The sequence below is a fragment of the Oratosquilla oratoria genome, chromosome 27 (genome assembly GCF_046742065.1).
Source record: "Oratosquilla oratoria isolate Oo_2021 chromosome 27, ASM4674206v1, whole genome shotgun sequence".
Taxonomy (NCBI): domain Eukaryota; kingdom Metazoa; phylum Arthropoda; class Malacostraca; order Stomatopoda; family Squillidae; genus Oratosquilla; species Oratosquilla oratoria.
In genome coordinates, this window is record NC_134803.1 from 4,739,700 (window position 1) to 4,760,647 (window position 20,948).

The 20,948-nt window shown below is 36.9% G+C and overlaps 1 protein-coding gene across 1 annotated transcript in view; it reads left to right on the plus strand.

The window, feature by feature from the left end:
- LOC143039865 (origin recognition complex subunit 2-like) overlaps window positions 1–18,327 on the plus strand; it is an 87,960-nt gene extending 69,633 nt beyond the window's left edge. The window contains exons 10-11 of the mRNA XM_076210134.1: window positions 896–978; window positions 12,239–18,327. Of these exons, the coding sequence (XP_076066249.1) occupies window positions 896–978; window positions 12,239–12,447 (292 nt within the window). The 3' untranslated portion in view covers window positions 12,448–18,327. The remainder of the gene's footprint in view (window positions 1–895; window positions 979–12,238) is intronic.
- Window positions 18,328–20,948: the final 2,621 nt, after the last annotated feature.

A 20,948-nucleotide genomic window follows, 5' to 3' on the forward strand; every position in this document is an offset into this window, starting at 1 on the left:
AGAGAGATGGCAGCTAGAGCTGATGAAGCAGTTGTGGGATGGTTTGGACACATGGAAAAAATGAGTCAAGAAAGATTAGTAAAAGAGGTGTTGAAGGCATAGGTGGAGGGAGTGAACTTGAGGGGATGATGAAGGATGAGATGGATGGATGGGGTGAAAGGGGCTTTGAGCAAGGAAGGGAGAAGGTAGGAGATAGGGATGATTAGAGAAAGGTTGTGTATAGATGATACTGTGATGCAAGGATGGGAAGGGGCAGGGGAGGGTTGGGGAGTAGGGAATGATATTTACCTAGTTGTATTTTACAGGAAGAGAACTATGCTCGTAGTGACCCACTTTTGTATCTTTCAGCATCCAGTTTGATCTTAAATTTTTGTATAGTTTTTGCACTTACTATTTCCTCATTCAGTTTGTTCCAGATATCTATCACTGTGTAGGAAGCTATTCTTTTTCAGATCTCTTCTGTAACTATCCTTTTTAAGTTCCTCTTCCTGTCCTCTTGTTTTTCTCCTGTCCCACTTTAGTAAGTCATCTCTATCAAGGACTTACATCCCTTTCATAATTCTGTAGATGGTTAGGAGGTCTCCTCCTTCTCTTCTTTGTTCTAGGGTTGGTAGTTCAAGTTTGTCCAATTTTTGTTTGTATGTCAATTTGGAGAATGTTGGTGAATGATATTTTGACACAATCCAAAGGGATTTCTTCCCATCTAAGATGAGATGGAGGAAAGGGTAGTTAATGGAAGTGGAATGGGTGGTAGTGAGTACATGCATTTTATTTGGCTACCTCCCTTAGAGGGGGGAAAAAGCCCTTGTTATATTGATAGATAATACAGTGCCAGTTTTATGTGCTTATAATTTTCAGTATACATTTGAAAAAAAAAAGCTTCTTTTCTTTACAGTTCTTTAACACCAAATGCCAAAGGAATATTTTTGCTACTTGCAAATCACCAATTAGAAGAAAAGGACCATTCAAATTACAATGGTAAGTTTATGATAATGATAACTGTTGCCTCAAGTTTTATTTATTAGAAAACCTACAGCCCCCACAGCAGCTGGTAATGGTTCTTGGACCCTCACGCAGATCTCTCTGGGAAGAAACTTTGCACTGTTGTCTGTTGTACTTTGTTGACTTTCTGTGAATCTAGCTGAAAGTAGTAGAAGGAAGGGAACAATCACCAGTTGTCGACTCTACATTTGTGAAAAGGTGTTAGAAATTTAATTGAAGTTTTTTATAGATCTTAGGTTTAATATGGAGATTGAGTTTCAGTCACTCAGGGTTGCACCCCCTAATAGAGGAGAGGAGGTTGCCAGGTTTTGAAAGGGGAAGTTCTGCTGACCATCATATAAAATAACCACAAGTGGTCCCTTGCATTGTATTGGTGCATGTGAGTAATGTTTTATTTTGTCATTGGAATTTTTCATACTCTTGAGTCATTTGTTTGGCTGCATGTCATACTCTGTAAACAATTGACGAAATTGTCTGGCTACATTGTCATAGTCTGTTTGGGACCGGTCGGAGTAACAGTCATGACTATGTAAGTTATTCCTTTCCCCTAATTATTCATTGTGTAGATATCATATACTATGTCTTATATATTATGTTGTGTCTACACTTATGATGAGTTCTGTATGTTCAGTAATTTATATGTAAGAAACATTGTATAAACTGTAGCATTTTCTGAATTCACTTATATTATGTTATATAAGTTACATTCTATAATGTATTTTCAGGTTTATTTGTGTTTGAGTTGATTAAAACTTGGGAGCAGCAGCCAAGTCTATTACTGTTATTTCAATTTAATCAACTCAATGATAGCAAAACTACTAAGGTTGGCCCAACTAGTGCGGGAGTGGAAACACTGATACAAGATTTTCCCCAACATCATACAAGAGTGTGGAGAATGCACCTGACAAGCTAAGAACTCTTGTGAACTGTGTTAGTCATAATGTTTATGAGCATATTGAAGAATGCACTGATTATTAGAGTATCGAAGATGGCCAGGGTGTTCCCTGTTCAAGCGATGCACAGAGGAGCCCGACCTCTGTTGATAATAGGTGAGGGCTACTGCACCAACGTGGACAGATGCGGCTAAAGAAGATAGTCCATACCCTGAAGATTGCTACTCTTAACGTTGGTAGCATGACTGGAAGAGGAATTGATATCCTCAAAAGAGAAAACGAAAGAATGAAAATGAGGACAAAAATATAACTGAAAAACTGAAAAAGTAGGTCAAAGAGCAATTACAGGTAGTGACTGGAAAGGTGGAAGAGTCAATTAAAGAAACAGACCTCATAGAAATAAGAAATCAATGGAAACAAGAACAGGAAAATAAAAAAAATATCTTTTAGAGAAATAGTACAAAAGCAGATGGAGGAAAATACAAAAACAGTTATAAAAATAATAAAAGAAAAGCAAAACTGGGTGAGAGATACAGTTGACAAAAGTAAATGCATTGTGGTCCATGGTATCCAGGAAAAACATCATATGTATAAATACCAGAGAGAAAAGGAGAAGGAAATAGCTAAGGAAATTTTAAAGAAATATAGGACGAAGGACAAAAATTTTGATAAAGAAATCAACGAAATCCACAGGATAGGCAAATATTAAAAAAAAAAAAAAAAAAAAAACATAGACTCCAGAAAATAAAACTAAGAACTCAAATGTTAGTCGAGGAGGTATTATCGAAAGCTGTTAAATTGGCAAACGGTGAGAAATTCAAGCATGGATAAAAAAGGAAATGAGTGATGAGGAAAAAGAGAAAGACAAGGCTCTCAGAATTGAAGCCAATGATAGAAATTAGAAAAGAACAGAGACGGAAAAAAACAAGTTTTTTTGGAGAGTACTGGACTTGAGACTGAAAAAAAATGGTACATTAAAAAAATGGAAACAAGCCAAAAAGAGAAGAAAATATGAAACTTTATAAAAGTGGCATACACAAATATCAATGGTATGATCTCTGGAATTAATTAACTAAATGACTATCTAGAAATATAGAAACCTGACATTATGGGAATTGTGGAGACAAAACTGAAAGGACCTATATCAACAAGTATAGTGGTACAAGGTCCATATAACCACTGGGCAAAAAATAGAACAGACAAGCAGGGAGGTGTCATGATATTAACCATAAAGGATTTAAATGTGACAAAGATAAATGAAGGCAAAGATAATGTGGAATTAATTATGAGTAAAATTGTAAAAAAAAAAAAAAAAAAAATGAAAAGCAGAAAATTTGTAGTAGTGTATGTGCCACCAAAAACACAGGCTTGGTCTGATAATGACCATTCTAAATTACTGGAAGACACAATGAATGTGCTAAATGAGTTACTGAAATAGTAATTATGGGTGATTTTAATGTAAAGGATATAATCTGAGAAGAAATAATAGTAAAAGGGGGAGAAGAATTTTGGAACAGCATTCTACTGGATATGACCATCGATTACACATCAACCCAATGTGTTAAGGAAAATACTAGATATAGAAATAATGAGGAACTGTTGAAACTAGACCTAATATTAACTTCTGAACCAGATATCATGAACAAAATGGAGTATAAAACACCAATTGGAAAGAGTGACCATATAGTAATAGAGTTTGAATTAAAAGAACAAAACAATGTAGGAAGGAATGATAAACATAGAGAAGGAAGATTAATGTACAACAAAACGGATTTTGTAAAACAAAGAAAAAAAATTCTGAAATACAAACTGGGATAAATTTTCCAAAGAGGAAACAAAGATGGAAGACAAATGGAACATATTCAAAGAAAAGTAAAAGGAAGGAATTGATAAATTGATAAAGTATTATACACTGCACTAGTCCGACCACATTTGGAATACGCTAATCAGGTATGGTGACCATACAAGAAAAAGGACATTGAGGCTGTGGAAGGAGTCCAAAGAAGAGCAACAAAGTTGGTCCCTAGCCTGAAGGATTTGCGTTACCCTGAACAATTGAGGAAATTAGGCCTTCCTACACTATCATACCGTAGATCAAGAGGGGACATGATGGAAACCTTTAAAATTGTGAACAATTTATATGATAGTGAAGTGAGCAGGGGATTATTTATTGAACTTGCCGGTTCAGTGACTCGAGGACACACCTAGAGGATCTACAAGCAGCGCCCAAGATTGGACATCAGGAAATTCACTTTCTGCAGTCGTGTTGTGAACAACTGGAATAGTCTTCCTGATCATGTTGTGAATGCAAATTTAGTTGTGAGTTTTGAAAAAAGATTGGATAGTGTATGGAAACATCAAGATCAAGTATTTGATTACACAGCTCAAATAAATAACAAACACCTAGACCACAGTGACCACTAGACCCCAGATGACCTAAGTTTTAGTCATTTAGAGCCGGAGTCACAGGCTCAATAGCCTCTTCCGGGACCCTTCTATGTCTCTGTCTATAAATATGTACCAAAGAAGAAACAAAAAGAGATTTATATAAAGTGTTGGTATAACAAAAGGTGCAGTGAGGCTAAAGACAGAAGAGGCAAAGCCTGGAAAAGATGGAAAAAAGACAAAAAACATCCAAATGGCAATCATGTATAAAACTTAGGAACGAATATGCGAATATATGCAGGAAAGAAAAAATAAATTATGAAAAAGATATTATAGACAAATGTAAGGATCAACCTAAACTCTTTTACAGATATGTAAATGACAAATTAAAGGATAAACATGAAATTGTAAAACTGCATGAAGGAGATAAAGAATATATGGATGACACAGAAATGGCAGAAGTTATGATCAGACATTTCAGGTCTGTTTTTACAATTGAGAGCTCACAAATTTGGGAAGATGGACAACAAGAAAGACCCCCTAAAATGAAAGAAATAAAAGTAACACAGAAAGAAATAAGAGACCAAATAAAAAAACCTAGATGTTAGGAAATTGCATGGAATTGCAAATTAGGTACTGAAAGAGTATAACAAACGGACAGACAAATTATGCAAGATAATAGACTTTTCACTCAAAGAATGAAAGGTACTGCAAGATTGGAAAGATGCAAACATAGTACCAGTATATAAAGGGAGAAACAAAGAAGATCCTACAAACATCAGACCTGTATCCCTTACAAGCACAATAGCAAAAATATGTGAAAAAGTTATCAGAAACAAATGGATCAAACACTTGGAAGAGAATAAAATATTAAACCCCAAACAATGTGGTTTTAGAAGTGAAAGATTGTGTACCACAAACTTAATATGCTTTTACTCGAGATTAATTGAGATAATGCAAGAAAGAGATGGCTGGGCAGATTGCGTCTTCTTGGACTTGCAGAAGGCTTTTGACAAAGTACCACATAAAACGTTAATAAGAAAAATTGAAATAATAGGAGGAATACAAGGCAAGCTCCCTCATCCATGTAAATGATATGGATGAGGGAGTGAATTGTTACATGAACTTCTATGCTGACAATGCCAAATTACTCAGAGTAAGCACAGAAGAAGATTGCAGATTGCTACAAGAAGACCTGGACAAAATATGGGAATGGAGTCAGAGATGTGAAATGAACTTTAACATTAAGAAATGTAGCATAAAGGAATTTGGAAAAAGCAAAAATAGAATATTGGGTCAATATAAAATTGAAAACGAGGAAGTCAAAAAAGTTTATTCAGAAAGGAACCTGGGAGTGATTATCTCAAGTGACTTGACACCTGATAAACATGTTAATAAATTATTTGGATATACTTTTAACTTATTAAGATCAATGAAATTGGCCTTCGACTACATGGATGAAGAAATGGTAAAGAAAATAGTGGTTACACTAATAAGACCTAAACTAGAGTATGCTGTACCATTATGGGCACCTAGCACACAAAAAAAAAACATAAGAAAATTAGAAAGAATCCAAAGAGCAGTGACAAAAATGGCACCTACACTATCAAATTTGACATATGAACAGAGATTGGATAAATTACATCTATCAACACTGGAACAGAGAAGAGAAAGATGTGATTTGTTGACCATTTACAGAATTATGAAAAGGATGGAAATTCTCAATATAGACGACTTATTAAAATGGGACAGAAGAGAAACAAGAGGACACGAAAAGAAGCTAAAGAAGGACAGTTACAGAAGAGATTTGAAAAAGAATAGCTTCCCATATAGAGTGATTGATGTCTGGAACAAACTAAATTATTTGGAGAGACTTTTAACTTATTAAGATCAATGAAAGTGGCCTTCGACTACATGGATGAAGAAATGGTAAAGAAAATAGTGGTTACACTAATAAGACCTAAACTAGAGTATGCTGCAACACTATGGGCACCTAGCACACAAAAAAAAAACATAAGAAAATTAGAAAGAATCCAAAGAGCAGCGACAAAAATGGCACCTACACTATCAAATTTGACATATGAACAAAGATTGGATAAATTACATCTATCACCATTGGAACAGAGAAGAGAAAGATGTGATTTGTTGACCATTTACAGAATTATGAAAGGGATGGAAATTCTTGATAGAGATGACTTATTAAAACGGGACAGAAGAGAAACAAGAGGGCACAAAAAGAAGCTAGAGAAGGACAGTTACAGAAGAGATTTGAAAAAGAATAGCTTCCCACATAGAGTGATTGATGTCTGGAACAAACTAAATGGAGAAACAGTGAATGCCAAAACTATACAAGATTTTAAGAATAAACTGGATGCGGAGAGATCTGAAAACGGGTCACCGCGAGCATAGCTCTTGTTCCATAAAATACAACTAGGTAAATATATCTATCACTCTGTGTGGGAAGCTGTTCTTTTTCAGGTCTCTTCTGTAGTTATCCTTTTTGAGTTTCATTGCATGTCCTCTTGTTTTTCCTCTGTCCCATTTTAATAAGTTCTCTCTACCAAGGCGTTCTTTTCCTTTCATAATTCTGTAGATGGTTAGTAGATCCCCTCGTTCTCTTCTTTATTCCAGTGTCTGCAATTCCAGTTCGGCCAGTCTTTGTTCGTATAACAGGTTTGAAAGTGTTGGGGCCATCTTTATCATTGCTCTTTGTATTCTTACCAATTTTCTTATATTCTTTTTTGTACTGGGTGACCATATCAGCACTGCATATTCCAGTTTTGGCCTTAACAATGTTTGTAATATTTTCTTAATCATTTCCTTATCCAGGTATTTAAAGGCCACCTTTATTGATCTCAACAAATTGTATGTTTCTCTGACTATTTTATTTATATGTTTATCTGGTGACATGTCTTTGGTGATGATTACTCCTATGTCCCTTTCAGAATTAACTTTCTTTACTTCTTTTCCGTCAATTTTATACTGTCCTGATATTCTCTTCTTGATTTTCCCAAATTCAATTATACTGCACTTCATGATGTTGAATTCTACCTCCCATCTCTTGCTCCACTCTGAGACTTGGTATTTACCTTGTTGTATTATACGGGAAGGGAGCTATGCTCGTGGTGAATCTGTAACTTTCAGCATCAAGTTTTTTCATAAAATCTTGAATAGTGTTTGCACACACTGTTTCTTTGTCTAAATTATTCCAGATACCCAGCAATCTGTGTGGGATTTTTTTTTTTTTTTTTTTTCAGATCTTTTCTATGGTCCTTTTTGAGTTTCTTTTCGTTTCTTCTTGTTTTTCCATTGTCCCATCTTAGTAAATCATTCCTATCAAGGATTTCCATTCCTTTCATGATTAGATGGTAGATCTCCTCTTTCTCTTCTCTGCTCCAGTGTTGGTAATTCCAATTTGGATAATCTTTGTTCATATGTTAATTTGGAAAGACCTGGTGCCAACTTTGTCATTACTCTCTGTATTCTTTCTAATTTCTTTATATTCTTTTTAGTACTGGGTGTCCATAGTGTTGCTGTGTATTCCAGTTTTGGTCTTATTAATGTAACCAATATTTTTAAAATCATTTCTTCATCCAAATAGTCAAATGATATTTTTATGTGGTGTCATGTCTTTGCTCACTATTACTCCAAGGTCCCTTTCCGAGTTTAATTTTTTTTTTATTCCTTCACCAATTTTATAATTTCTTGATATTCTCTTTTCACTTTTTCCAAACTCCATTATACTACATTTCTAGATATTGAAGTTCACTTCCCACTTTTGAGTCCATTTCCAGATTTTGTGCAGGTCTGACTGTAATGATTCACAATCCTCCTCGGTTCTTACTTTCTCTAGTATTTTGCGTCATCTGCAAAGAAATTCATATAACACACTACTCCTTCATCCATGTCATTTATATATATGGCAAACATGATTGGAGCCAGCACCGAACCTTGCAGAACACCACTTATCATTTCTTCCCATTTCAAGTATTTATCTCTAATTACTACCCTCATTTTTCTCCTAGTCAGGAAGTCCTCCATCCATTCCAATAATTTTCCTCCGATGCCACATATTGATTCTATTTTTCTTATTAATTTCTTGTGTGGTACCTTATCAAATGCTTTTTGTAGATCCATATAGGCAACATCAAATGCCTGATATACAATAATTCGATGCATCACGTGTTATAAAATATAAAGTTACTGCTGTATTAATTGATCTCTTCCTCTCTGAATATTAATAACCACAGAAAATATGATCAACCCAGTTCACAGAATATGGGGTCACTCATATACAGTACAACTACAAAATATAATCAAGATGTCAATACATGCATCCTTATATATCCACTCGTGCCTCAAGACATCATTGTATTGAAGGGGTTAATTCCTTCTTTGATCCTGCTATGAGCACAGTATCATCAGCAAACAACAACTGGCTTATCTCCAATTTTTCTCCATTGTCTTTAACCATCTCCAGTCTCCTACCCATTACCTTTGCATTCACCTCCCACACCACCCCACTCATGTATACATTGAATAGCCTTGACGACATGACACATCCCTGGCAAAGTCCCACATTTACCTCAAACCACTCGCTTTCTCCATTTTTAATTCTAACACAGGCACTGCTACTAATATAAAAACTACTCTTAACAGCTTTCCTCCTATCCCATCTACCAAACCTCCCACCGTGCCTTCCTGTCTACCCTGTCATAAGCCTTTTCCAAATCCATAAAGGCCCAAAAAACACCATTACCTTTTGATAAAGATTTCTCACATACCTATCTTACCACAAAAATCTGATCCATGCAACCCCTACCTTTCCAAAACCCGCACTTTTGCTCACCAATTACCCTCTCTGTTCCTCTCCTAATCCTCACAATCAAAACCCTCCCATAAGCCTTCTCGTCTACACTTAACTGATTCCTCTGAAACAAGTACACTCACATTCCAAATGACACCCATCTAACCCAGGTGCCTCACCTGCTCTTATTTTAATACCTGCTTCCACATCATCTTTTATTTCTCCGTCTGGGGTATTGGTCCCCGTCTTGGGTATTGGATGCATGTTATTGTGGCAAAACAGCATGCAGTTGATACTTTAGGGTCTATATGGGGCGCCCCTACAAACCAGAGCCACACATCATTTTGTCTGTGATAGAGGAAAACTTTGTACATAGAAAAATTATGACACTTTTATACTACGACTGTCCCTCCATTATGCTGTCCCCCAACCCCTTGTTACTGTCATGTACCTTTTCTTTAAATATCCATTTCCTTTTTTTTTGCCTACCCTGTGGTGGGGAAAGAGAATACTGCCACCAAGTATTTCCACTTGAGTCATAAAAGGCGACAAAAAAGGGACGAGGGATGGAATTAGGAGTCCTACTACCTGTAGCCCCAAAAGGGAGTTGGGAGATAGGGTTGATGAAAGAATATTGGGATGGTTTGGACACATGGAAAGAATGAGTGAAGAAAGACTAGTAAAAGAGGTGTGAAAGGCAGAGGTAGGGGGAGTGAACATTAGAGGGCGACCAAGGGTGAGATTGATGGATGGGGTGAAAGGGGAATGTCTGTTGAGTAAGGAAGGGAGAAGACAGAAGATATGGTTGAATGGAGAATGGTTGTGTATGGATGATGTTCTGATGCATAGGAGTTGGTGGGGAATGGGGAGTGAGGGAGTATGTGTGAATGATGTTTTGATGCAGCCCAAAGGGATTTCTCCATCTCTTTTTTTTCATGAGGGGATGGAGGGGGGTTGCCAATTAAATGAAGTAACCTTGCTGTGGATGTGCTGTGTCTTCCTACATTGCTTCTGACCCAGGGCAGTGGGTGAGATGCAGGAATGACCTGTCATCCAGGAGGAGCCAAAATAATGGGAGGGAGGGGTGATGAATGGGAGTGGAGTATGTGGGGATGAAATAGGTGGTAGTAGATTTATGTCTTTGACTTTGGCAACCTCCCTTGTAAGGGGGAAAAACCCATTATTATATATATATGTAACTGTTGTATGCTTCTCTCTGTTTTTGCAACCAGTCTGTGAATGCTTGTTTTTTTCTCTTGTACAACCTTCTTTGCTTCATCATCCCACCACTCACTGCCCTTCTATTTCCTCCCATCCTCCTTGTTCCACACACCATCTTTGCACATCTTGTGACTACTTGAAACATCCCCATTCCTCCACTCATAGCTCTATTGTATCCTACACTTCTTCCCACTCTCTTCTCAGCTTCTTGTACACCTCCTTTTCCTTCTCATTTAAGCAGTTTATTCTAAGCACCTTCCTACCTTCTATCCTTTTTCTCTTTCTTCATCTATCCTCCATTCTCAACTTAGCTCGCACCAAAAAATTATCTGATATTCCCCCACTCTCTCCCCTAAGAACATGTACATCCAAAACTCTTCCTACTCTTATCCTGATTACCACTATATAGTCAATAGAAGTCCTATCTACCACCCTTCCATCCACCACCCTCTCCCATATGTACTTATGCTTGACATTCTTCCTAACTACTGTGTTTGTTATCATCAAGTCTCTTAGTAGACACATTTCCACCATCAATTCTCCATTACAATTTTTTCCTGGCACTTCACACTTCCCAACCACTCTGTCTATTGGTTCATCTCCTACTTTAGCATTGAGATCTTGCAATATCACTACATTTACATTTCTCCTTAAACCCCTCTGTGCACTCGTTTAAATCTATCCCCCACAAAAAAAACTCACTTTCCTCTACACTCTTCTCACTACTAGGCCTATATGCAGTTACGAAGACCCTCATCTCCCTTCCCAGTTTCACCTTCATCCACATTAACCTTGAATAAACCACTTTCCACTCCATCACACATTTACCTATCTCTTCATTTACTAGTATAGCCACCACTTCTTTCCCTCGTCCTCTCTTCACTCCTGGCACCCTCCCCATTACACTCCCAAACTCAAACTCACCCCTCCCTTTCAACTTAGCTTCAGTCAATGCCAACACATCCATCATCTCACAAACATACTGCCTATGTCTTCTCTTCTCCTCTCATCTGTACCACACCCAAAGACATTAAAAGACCCAAACCTTAGGGTTCTGGTTGGAAAAGGCCTCCCAGACCCTCTTATGCCTTTGCTTTTTTTTTTTAGGAATGTCTCCTTTAGGGCTACATAGAGCAGGATGCCTAGTCCCATCCTCCGTCTTGTTTTAGTTGCCTTTTACGACTCAAGTGGGAACACTCCTTGGTGGTATTCTTTCTCCCCCACCACAGGGTCCAGCGATAATGGAAATGTACACCCAGAGAAGTGGTACAGGATAGTATTAAGAGTTGGGTGGTGGGGGACATAAAGGAGAAACAAAGTATAATAAAGTAGCATAATTTCTCTACGAGTAGAGATTTCCTCAAACACAAACAAAATTATGTGCGGCTCTGGTCTGTAGGGGCACCTCATATAGGCCCTAAAATATCACCTGCATGCTATTAACCCATACAGATTCAGGGCATTTTTTTTTTTTTTTTTTTTTTTTTTTTTTTTTTTTTTTTTTTTTTTTTTTTTTTTTTTTTCCTCCCTTAAATCAACTCAAAATTATGTAAAACCAACAAATCTTGCTTACTTCAATACACCTTAGTCTAGAAATGGAGAAACTGGGTCGATTTTGTCAAAATATGTGCAAAAGTTTGATAGAACACCCGTAGACTTTCTTTTGCTCCTGACACGGGTTGAATGAGGTCATATTTTTCAGGGAAGCTTCGTTAGAATTTCAGAATGAAGGAATTTTACATTTATGATGTTTCAAATCACATTGCCATGGAAAATATTTTTCACACCCCTAAGACCTTGTGATGCCTTCCTGTCCCAAATTATGAGGTCTTCTGTGATAATTTTGTCCATGATCTTCCATGATCTGAACACTGCAGTTAATTTTCCCTTTCTCTTTGTGTCCTATCTAATTTGTGTTTGTATTTTTCAGGTTTGTCTTTTGCAGAATTGTATCAGCAGTGCAGAGAGAAATTCCTTGTTAATTCAGATTTAACTCTGAGAGCACAACTTACAGAGTTTCGTGATCACAAACTAATTCGCTCAAAGAAGAGCCATGATGGAACTGAAAATTTGATTATTCCACTGAACGAGTCAACACTTAAAGAGTTTGTTGAACAACAAAGCAGTGAGAGCTTTTGATAAGAAGACTGGTTAGGACTGATAAAGCAATAAAAATGCATTAGGGCAGAATTCTAATCAAGTTGAGCATATGGCTAATTTTATTTTGAAGATTGGAAGCATGTTTAATTTTGATTACCTAAAGATAAGTAATGGCATGGAGAGTAATGTTATAGTCTTGGGCATTCATTTAAGATAAGCTACAAATAAATTTCCTGATCCAAACAGGTTCATATGTTCCTTATTTATCGAAAAGGACCCACATAAGCTATTTTTTAAATGAACAGGTCAAAAGAACTCTTAAAGGTGTTTGGTACAACTTCAGGTTATTCATCACTAAATATAAAGACAGAATGTAGTCAGGGATTTCAAAGAAAAGAATCTTTGTAACTATGCATGTGTAGGTGTATTTTACCTAGTTGTATGGGTGGGAATGATTTTATGCCTTTTCCTTTTTGGCTACCTCCCTTGTAAGGGGGAAAATGCCTTGGTATATGTATGTATTATACAGGAAGGGGAGTATGCATGTATTTACCTATTTGTATTATACGGGAAGGGAGCTATGCTGTGGTGACCTATCTTTGTATCACTCAGTATCAAGTTTTTTCTTAAAATCTTAATAGTGTTTGCACACACTATTTCTTTGTTTGATTTGTTCCAAGTATCTATCACTCTTGTGAGGGAAGCTTTTTTTTTTTTCAGATCTCTTCTGTAATTATCTTTTTTTCTTTTCTTTTCGTGTCCTCTTGTTGTTCCATTGTCCCATTTCAATAAATTATTCTTATCTAAAATTTCCATTCCCTTCATAATTCTATAGATAGTAGGTCATATAACACTCTACTCCTTCATCCATGTCATTTATGTATACAGACGCTCCTCAGCTTACGTTTTAGTTATGTTCCGAACGGCCGAACGTAAGTTGAAAATGAATGTAAGTTGTTACTGTACTATACATCCATTAATTCTATTGCCGTATCTTATAAAACACCCCTAAATCATTAATTATACACATAACATTGTAAAATAATAACATTAATTTCAAATGAATTAAATTCAAGCAACATAAATTGAGATGGTGGAGGAGGAGGGGGAGGAGGAGGAGGCAAGGCATGTTCAGTCTGTCGTTTGTGCCATGTAAACAATGGACGCAGCGTCATGCGTAAGTATCGTTTGAACTACGGAGAGCGCGCTAAACTAAAAAATTCACTCAAAAATTTTTTTTACCATTTCTTTTTTTTTACAGTCAGTTCTAACGTAAAATCGAAAAAACGTGAAACGAATTAACGTAAGTAGAGGAGCGTCTGTATAGCAAACATGATCTGGGCCAGTACTGATCCCTGCGGGACACTTATCATTTCATCTAAATTTGAGAATTTATCTCTAATTACTACTCTCATTTTCCTCCCAGTCAGGAAGTCTTTCATCCATTCCAATAATTTTCCTCTGATGCCACCTATTGACTCTATTTTCCTTGTTAATTTATTGTGTGGTACCTTATCAAATGCCTTTTGTAGATCCAGAAAGGCACAGTCAGCCCAACCATCTCTCTCTTGTAATTATATCTATTAATCTTGAGTAGAAGTAGATCAAGTTTGTTGTACATGATCTTCCTTATCTGAATCCAAATTGATTCGGATTCAGTTTAGTTTTTTCTTCCAAATGTTTAACCCATCAATTTTTTATCACCTTTTCACAAAATTTTGGTACTGTGCTTGTCAGGGAGACTGGTCTGTAATTTGATGGATCTTCCTTGTTTCTTATAAATCAGTACAATGTTTGCATTCTTCCAGTCCTGTGGCACTTTTCCTTCTTTAAGTGAGAATTTAATTATATTGTATATTTTATCTGTTAATTCTTCCATGCATTCTTTCAGTATCCAGTTTGCAATTCCGTCTGGACCATGTGATTTTCTGACATCAAGGGTTTTGATTTGGTCGCTGATTTCCTTTTGTGTTACAATTATTTCTTTCATTGAGGGGGATATCTCTCTATTTCCTCACAGTTAGGTGAGTTTTCTATTGTGAATACTGATTTGAAGTGTGGTTGTTCATAATTTCAGCCATTTCCAGTTCTTCTGTATATTCGTGTTTACCTTGGCGCAGCTTTTCTATTTCTTGTTTATTCTTCAGTTTACCATTTACATATCTGTAAAATAGTTTGGGTTCTTCCTTGCCTTTTTCTATTATCTTTTTTTTTTCGTAGTTTCTCTCTTCATCTCGGTGTGTTTTTACATAATCATTTCTTACTTTGATGTACATTAGCCATTTGCTTGTTTTCTTGTATTTTTCCATTTCTTCCAAGCTTTTTCTCTTTTATCCTTAGCCTCACTACATTTTTTGTTGTACCAGCTTTTTATGTATGTTCTTTCCGTTTTTTGTTGTGGTACATATTTATTCACTCCCTCATAAATTTCTTTTAGTATATTCCATTTCTCTTCCATCTCTGTTTCTTCATTTAGGAATTTTTCCCAGTTCGCATTGCAAAAGAATTTTTTGAGGTTCTCAAATTTTTTTTTATTGTACATTAGTCTTCCTAGTCTATGTTTATCATTTCTACTTTGATCCATTTGCTCTTTCAACTCAAATTCTATTAGTACATGGTCACTCTTTCCTATCGGAGTTTTGTAATAAATTTTATTGACAATTTCAGGCTCTGTCGTAAGTATTAAATCCAGCCTTGATGGTTCTTCACTATCTCTGTATCTGGTATTTTCCCTTATCCACTGAGTCATTGTGTATTTGATGGTCATGTCAGTTAATCCCCTTGCTGCAGTGATGCACTTTACAAATTTTTATCTGATTTACACCAGGTAATTTTATTCAATTGGTGGTGGGCTCTTGTACCCTTTTACTATGATGTTTATGCATTTTATTATAGCCTATGTCAGATAATTTTATTCAAATTAGGTTTGGGGTTCATATTGAAGGTGTTAAACATGAAATTTCTTCCGGTAATGTCCTCGGGAAAGCACTTACTGCTTATCTTGCTTTTAGTCTGAGTTTCAAGGGTACTATGATATGTACATTAAAAGTGTTTTGAGTTTTCTAACATCTGTGGTATAGTGTTGCTCAAAGGTTACTTGCTCTTTTTATAAATGTCAATCTATGTAGTGGAATTACCTAGACAGTTTGTGTATAATGGTATTATGAATTTAATTTTCATGTTTATGAATTCAAACACACTCAGATCACAAAGGAGGCAGTCCAAGATTAACGCCCCATTCACTATGCTCAGCCTAACCACCCCTAAACATCAGCCCAACAGAGAAATCTCTCCCACAACAAACAAGAACCACACTAACATAACTGCATTCAGACTACCATCCAATACAGACAAGGTCTGGCCACAATCAAATTGTCCCAGATTCAATCACTCTGTAGAAGATACTGAACACCTCATGCTACACCCCCCTCCCCCACTCTAACCTTGCCCAGGTAATAGTTTTTGAGCGAGTTCTGGAGCAATCCAGTGGCCACTGCCAGTTACCTGGAAGCCATGGGTTTCCTGCAGGAGATCAGGAGCAGCAGATGAATTGGTCATGCAATTTTAAATGTATTACTTGTCAGGTTCTTATTGAGTATTCAATGTGACTTATGTATTTAAGTTATTCAGTGTACATATGTCAATTTTTTTTATATTGTAATTTATTTTAGTGCTCACCAGTACCATGTTAATTGTAGAATTCTTCATTCCATACTGTACATTGCCCCCACTTTAACAATCCCTAGACAATTAGATAGTATTTCTTCCCTGAGTGACTTATGGGTTCACCCACTTGCCATAGCCTGTTACTTGGGAGCCATGGATCTCCTGGAGAAGAGACTTGGGGCAATGGATTGATTGATTGACCATGTTAATTTTGGAATAGCCAGTCCTTTTCTATTTTGGAAATTAAATTGAGATCATTCTCACATTTAAAATGGGAATTTTTTATCATTGTTCACTGAAGTGTAGTTTCAGAAGACTTTAACTACAAGTTTGCGTTGAAAAGTTGCCTTATACATATATTGGGGGACATTGTCATCATTTGATGTGATTTCCAAAATATAACTTATTCTTCTTTTCACTAGGACTATCTTATCATTGCAAGTAAAAAAAATGGAGCCTGATATTATAGCAGATGCTAATAAAGTTTGAAAAAAATTGTGTTTTCCTCTGTTTTACATCACATGGATTTAGGAAAGGAAGTGCATTAATAATTTTTTTGTAATGAGGCAGATGTCATCTTTTTTTAGCAAAGGGTAAGAATGTCTTATGGGAGCAGAGACTTGGAATTTAAGAGAGACAGAGAGGAAAAGTTTGAATATGAGATTAAATGTCTGAGAAGTATGGTAGGGGTTACTAAATTTGAGGGGAGGTGAAGAATGGGAGTGGATAAGGAGATGACAGATAGGTCTAGTGAAAGAGTATTGGGATGGCTTGGACACATGGAAAGAATGAGTGGAGAAATATTAGCAAAAGAGGTGTGGAAGGCAGAGGAAGAAGGAGTGAATTTGAGGGGATGAGATGAATGGATGGGGTGAAAGGCGTTGAGCAAGAGAGGAGGTCTGTTGAGCAAGAAAGGGAGAAGGCAGAAGATAGTGATGAGTGGAGAGTGGTTGTGTATAAATGATACTGTTATGCAAGGGAGGGAGGGGATGGGGTGCTTATGTGTGAATGAGATTATGATGCAGCCCAAAGGGATTTCTCCCTATCTTCTCTATTTCTACATGAGAGAACAGAGAGGGGGTGTGCTGATTAATTGAAGCAGCCATGCTGTGGATGTACTGTATCTTGCTACATTACTTCTGACCTAGGGCAGTGGGCAGGATACGGGGATGACCCCTCATCCATGAGGAGCTAAGATGAGAGGGGAGTGGAATGGGTAGGAGTAGGTATGCCTTTGGCTTGGCTACCTCCCTTATAAGGGGGAAAAGCTCTTAGTATAAAGATTTTTTTTTTTTATTTTTTTTTTTTTTTTTTTTTTTTTTTTTTTTTTTTGTGAATTAGGAGAAGGCAGAGGGTGGCAGTAAGTTGGAAGTAAGTCTTGTAGGAATGAGATTAGAGGGGATGTAGATAGTTTCAAGTATTTAGGGTCGTGCGTAGCAGGAAATAAAGAAGTGGAAGTAAACTGTAGAGTGAGGGAAGCAAGTAAATGCCTTGGGAGAATGAAAAATGTCATGTGAAGTAACTATATGAGAATAGATGCAAAAAAAAAGATTATATGCCTACAACACTATGGGGTTGAGACCTGGAATATAAGAGAAACAGAAAGGAGAAATTTAAATGTATGATGGAGTAACCTCTTTTATATGTGAAAGTGATCCTTGGTGTTTGTGAAATGATTCACAGGAAGGCAGTATGGGATTTGCTATGGATGCATGGAATAAAATCTGGCAAGGGTGGTCATAAGTTTTTACGTGAATAGTAGAGCTTGTGTGAGAGTTGGGAATGGAGAAAGTGAATGGGTGAAGGTGGGGGTTGTGTAATGTCATCATGGGTGTTCAATTTGAATATGGATGTGGTGGTGCAGGAGGTGAATGCAAGGGTGCTGGGTAGAGGTTTAGAGCCAGTAAATGAGAATGGGAGTAGAGCCGGTTGTTGTTTGTAGATGCATAGCTGAATCATGAGACTAAAACAGTTGGTAACAGAATTTGGGAGGATGTGTCAGAGGGGAAAGCTGAAGCTAAATGTAGGCAAAAGTAAGGTGATATGTAGGAATGGTAAGAGTGGCAGTGATTTTAAGAAGTTAGATAACACTGGTCAGCAAAATTTATTAAAATACCTGTCCCATAAGCAAAAGGAGGTGAACTCTATAGAATTTTTTCTGCTGATTTCAAATATGTTTTCAGAATTTTTCTATTAGGCATGTTTTTTCTGTGATAGCATATTAGATTTTAAACAATTATAACTAAAGAATGAGGCTGATATTTCAATGAAATTTACCTTTAAATTGTAGAAATGTATGATTTTCAAGTATATTTTGCTTCTGGGAGAGCCCTTTTTAGTGTCTAACAGTAATCAGCCAATATTGAATAGCTCCACTTCCCTTGATACCGGGTTTCTATGTTCAGAATGTCCTGGTAAAACCTCTCACCATGCTTGTCACTGATGGTGTCAAGATTTACAGGGAAAAAGTCCAAGTGAGAGTCTAGGAAATGGATTTTTAGGCTCTTATTGCATCCCAAGGCCTTGTAGGATGTCAGTAGCTCTTTTACAATTTCAGAATGGTTATTTGCTTAGTGATTCCCCCAAAACTCTGTGCAAACTCTCTTAAATGATAGCCATGCAGCATTTTCAAGACCATAGCTCTGCATCAGAATTCTGGTCTCTCATCAGCTCCCTAATCTGTGGTCCAACAAAAAAAAATTCTTTGATTTTTGTGTCTAGGAAACTCTAGGAAACTTGTTTTTAAAATATGTGAATCCCTTGCCAGTTCTATCCATAGCTTTAACAAAAAATTTCATCAACCTTATCTTAATATGCAAAGGAGGCAGATAAATTTTCTCTGAATCAACAAGAGGAAGATTGACAACATTCTTCTCTCCTGGGGTCAGAGATCATTTCAGCCACACATTCTTTTCATAATTTTTCATATCCCAACTGTCCCACTCACAGAGAAAGCGACAAAACATTGTGTAACCCAGCTGCATTCCAAGTAAAGGTGCCTCAACCTTTAAGTCACCATATATGTTCTTCATACTTAATTTTTTGCAATAGAAGCTTCATGCTCCCATATGTTTTCTTCATGTTAGCTGCATGGGCCAGAGGAACAGAAGGAAATATATTTTTATTGTGGAGCAAAACAGCTTTCAGGTTCACTTTTGAAAAGTCAATAAACAAACGCCACTCATTCATGTCATATTTATGGTTAAGTTCCCCCATAACAGAATATACATCATTGCAAAACACCACACTATCCATAAGTTAGAAAAACTGTTCAAAATCACAATGTTGCTTACAATAAAAACTAACTTTGGATTCTTTTTGGAGAAGATTCCAGCCCTTTAACCTGGAAACAAGTAGTTCAGCTTGCTTTTTTGACAAGTTTAAATCCCACACAAGATCATTCAGATCTCCCTGACTCAATAAATGTAGTTCACTTGAAGAACAGATTGGCTGAAAGTGCATAATAATCTCATGCAGTGTTGCCAACTGCTTGATTGAAATTTATCCCATGTAACACACATAACATAATATACTGTGGAACACAAAAACTGTGGGTGATGGAAAAATTTGACGCTATTTTTGGAATCTGCATGCAAAAACATAAAGATGTAGCTATTGTTTTCCCTGTGATAAATTCTTTATTGACCAGTGTAATGGAGGAAGTGGAGAGTAACAAGTATTTAGGGCCACATATAGGGTGTTTGGAATCAATTTTATACTTTTTCGGAAAGGAAAGAAAAACGTCATTTCTTGGCCAAAAATTGATGTATTCTCAAAATTCAAAGTGCACCTCCTAGAGTATCTTTTGCCAAATACAGCTCACTCAAAGAAGCCACTGTGAGCCTCCACCATGGCCTCCAGGCAGAACCTGAATCTGCAGCACACAGTCTTCATGGTGTTCTTCGAGAGGTGCCTAGACACCAGTTTGATCCTGGTAATGAGCTCATCCACAGTTTTGCAGATGGTAAAATTGGTGTCTTTTTCAACTGCACCCCACACATGGGGTTACAATCAAGCAAGTTAGGGGGGGCCAGATGTTGGGACTGATGAAGCCATAGAAGTTCTCTGACAGCCATTTCTGGGTTTTCCTGGTGGTGTGGCATGGAGCTGAGTCATGCTGCCACACATATGGTCTTCCTGCAGCCACCTTCTTCACCCAGCACTTGACAACAGTGAACAGTAACTCAATATAGCCATCTGAAGTGTGTCTGAGCTCTTCAAAGATGTGGGGCAGCATGACGTGACCTTTGCTGGAAACACACTCAAAGACCATCTTTCTAATTCCTTTGTATTCTTTTTAGACACATACCAAAAAGAACAAAGAAATTAGAAAGAATTCAAAGAGCAACAACAAAGATGGCACCAACACTCTCCAAATTGACATACAAAGATTGGACAAACTTGAACTACCAACCCTGGAACAAAGAAGAGAAAGAGGAGACCTACTAACCATCTACAGAATTACAAAGGGAATGGAAGTCCTTGATAGAGATGACTTACTAAAGTGGGATAGGAGAAAAACAAGAGGACATGAAAACAAACTTAAAAAGTATAGTTACAGAAGAGATCTGAAAAAGAATAGCTTCCCACACAGAGTGATAGATATCTGGAACAAACTGAATGAGGAAACAGTGAGTGCAAAAACTATATAGGAATTTAAGATCAAAATGGATGCTGGAAGATACAAAAGAGGGTCACTACGAGCATAGCTCTCTTCCTGTAAAATACATATGTATACCAAAGGCTTTTTTCCCCCTTATATGGGGGGGTAGCCAAAAAGGCATAGAAACCACTCCCACCCATTCCATCCCCTACATATTCTACTCCCCTCCACCCTCCTTCCTCCCTCTCATCTTGGCACCTGGATGACGGGC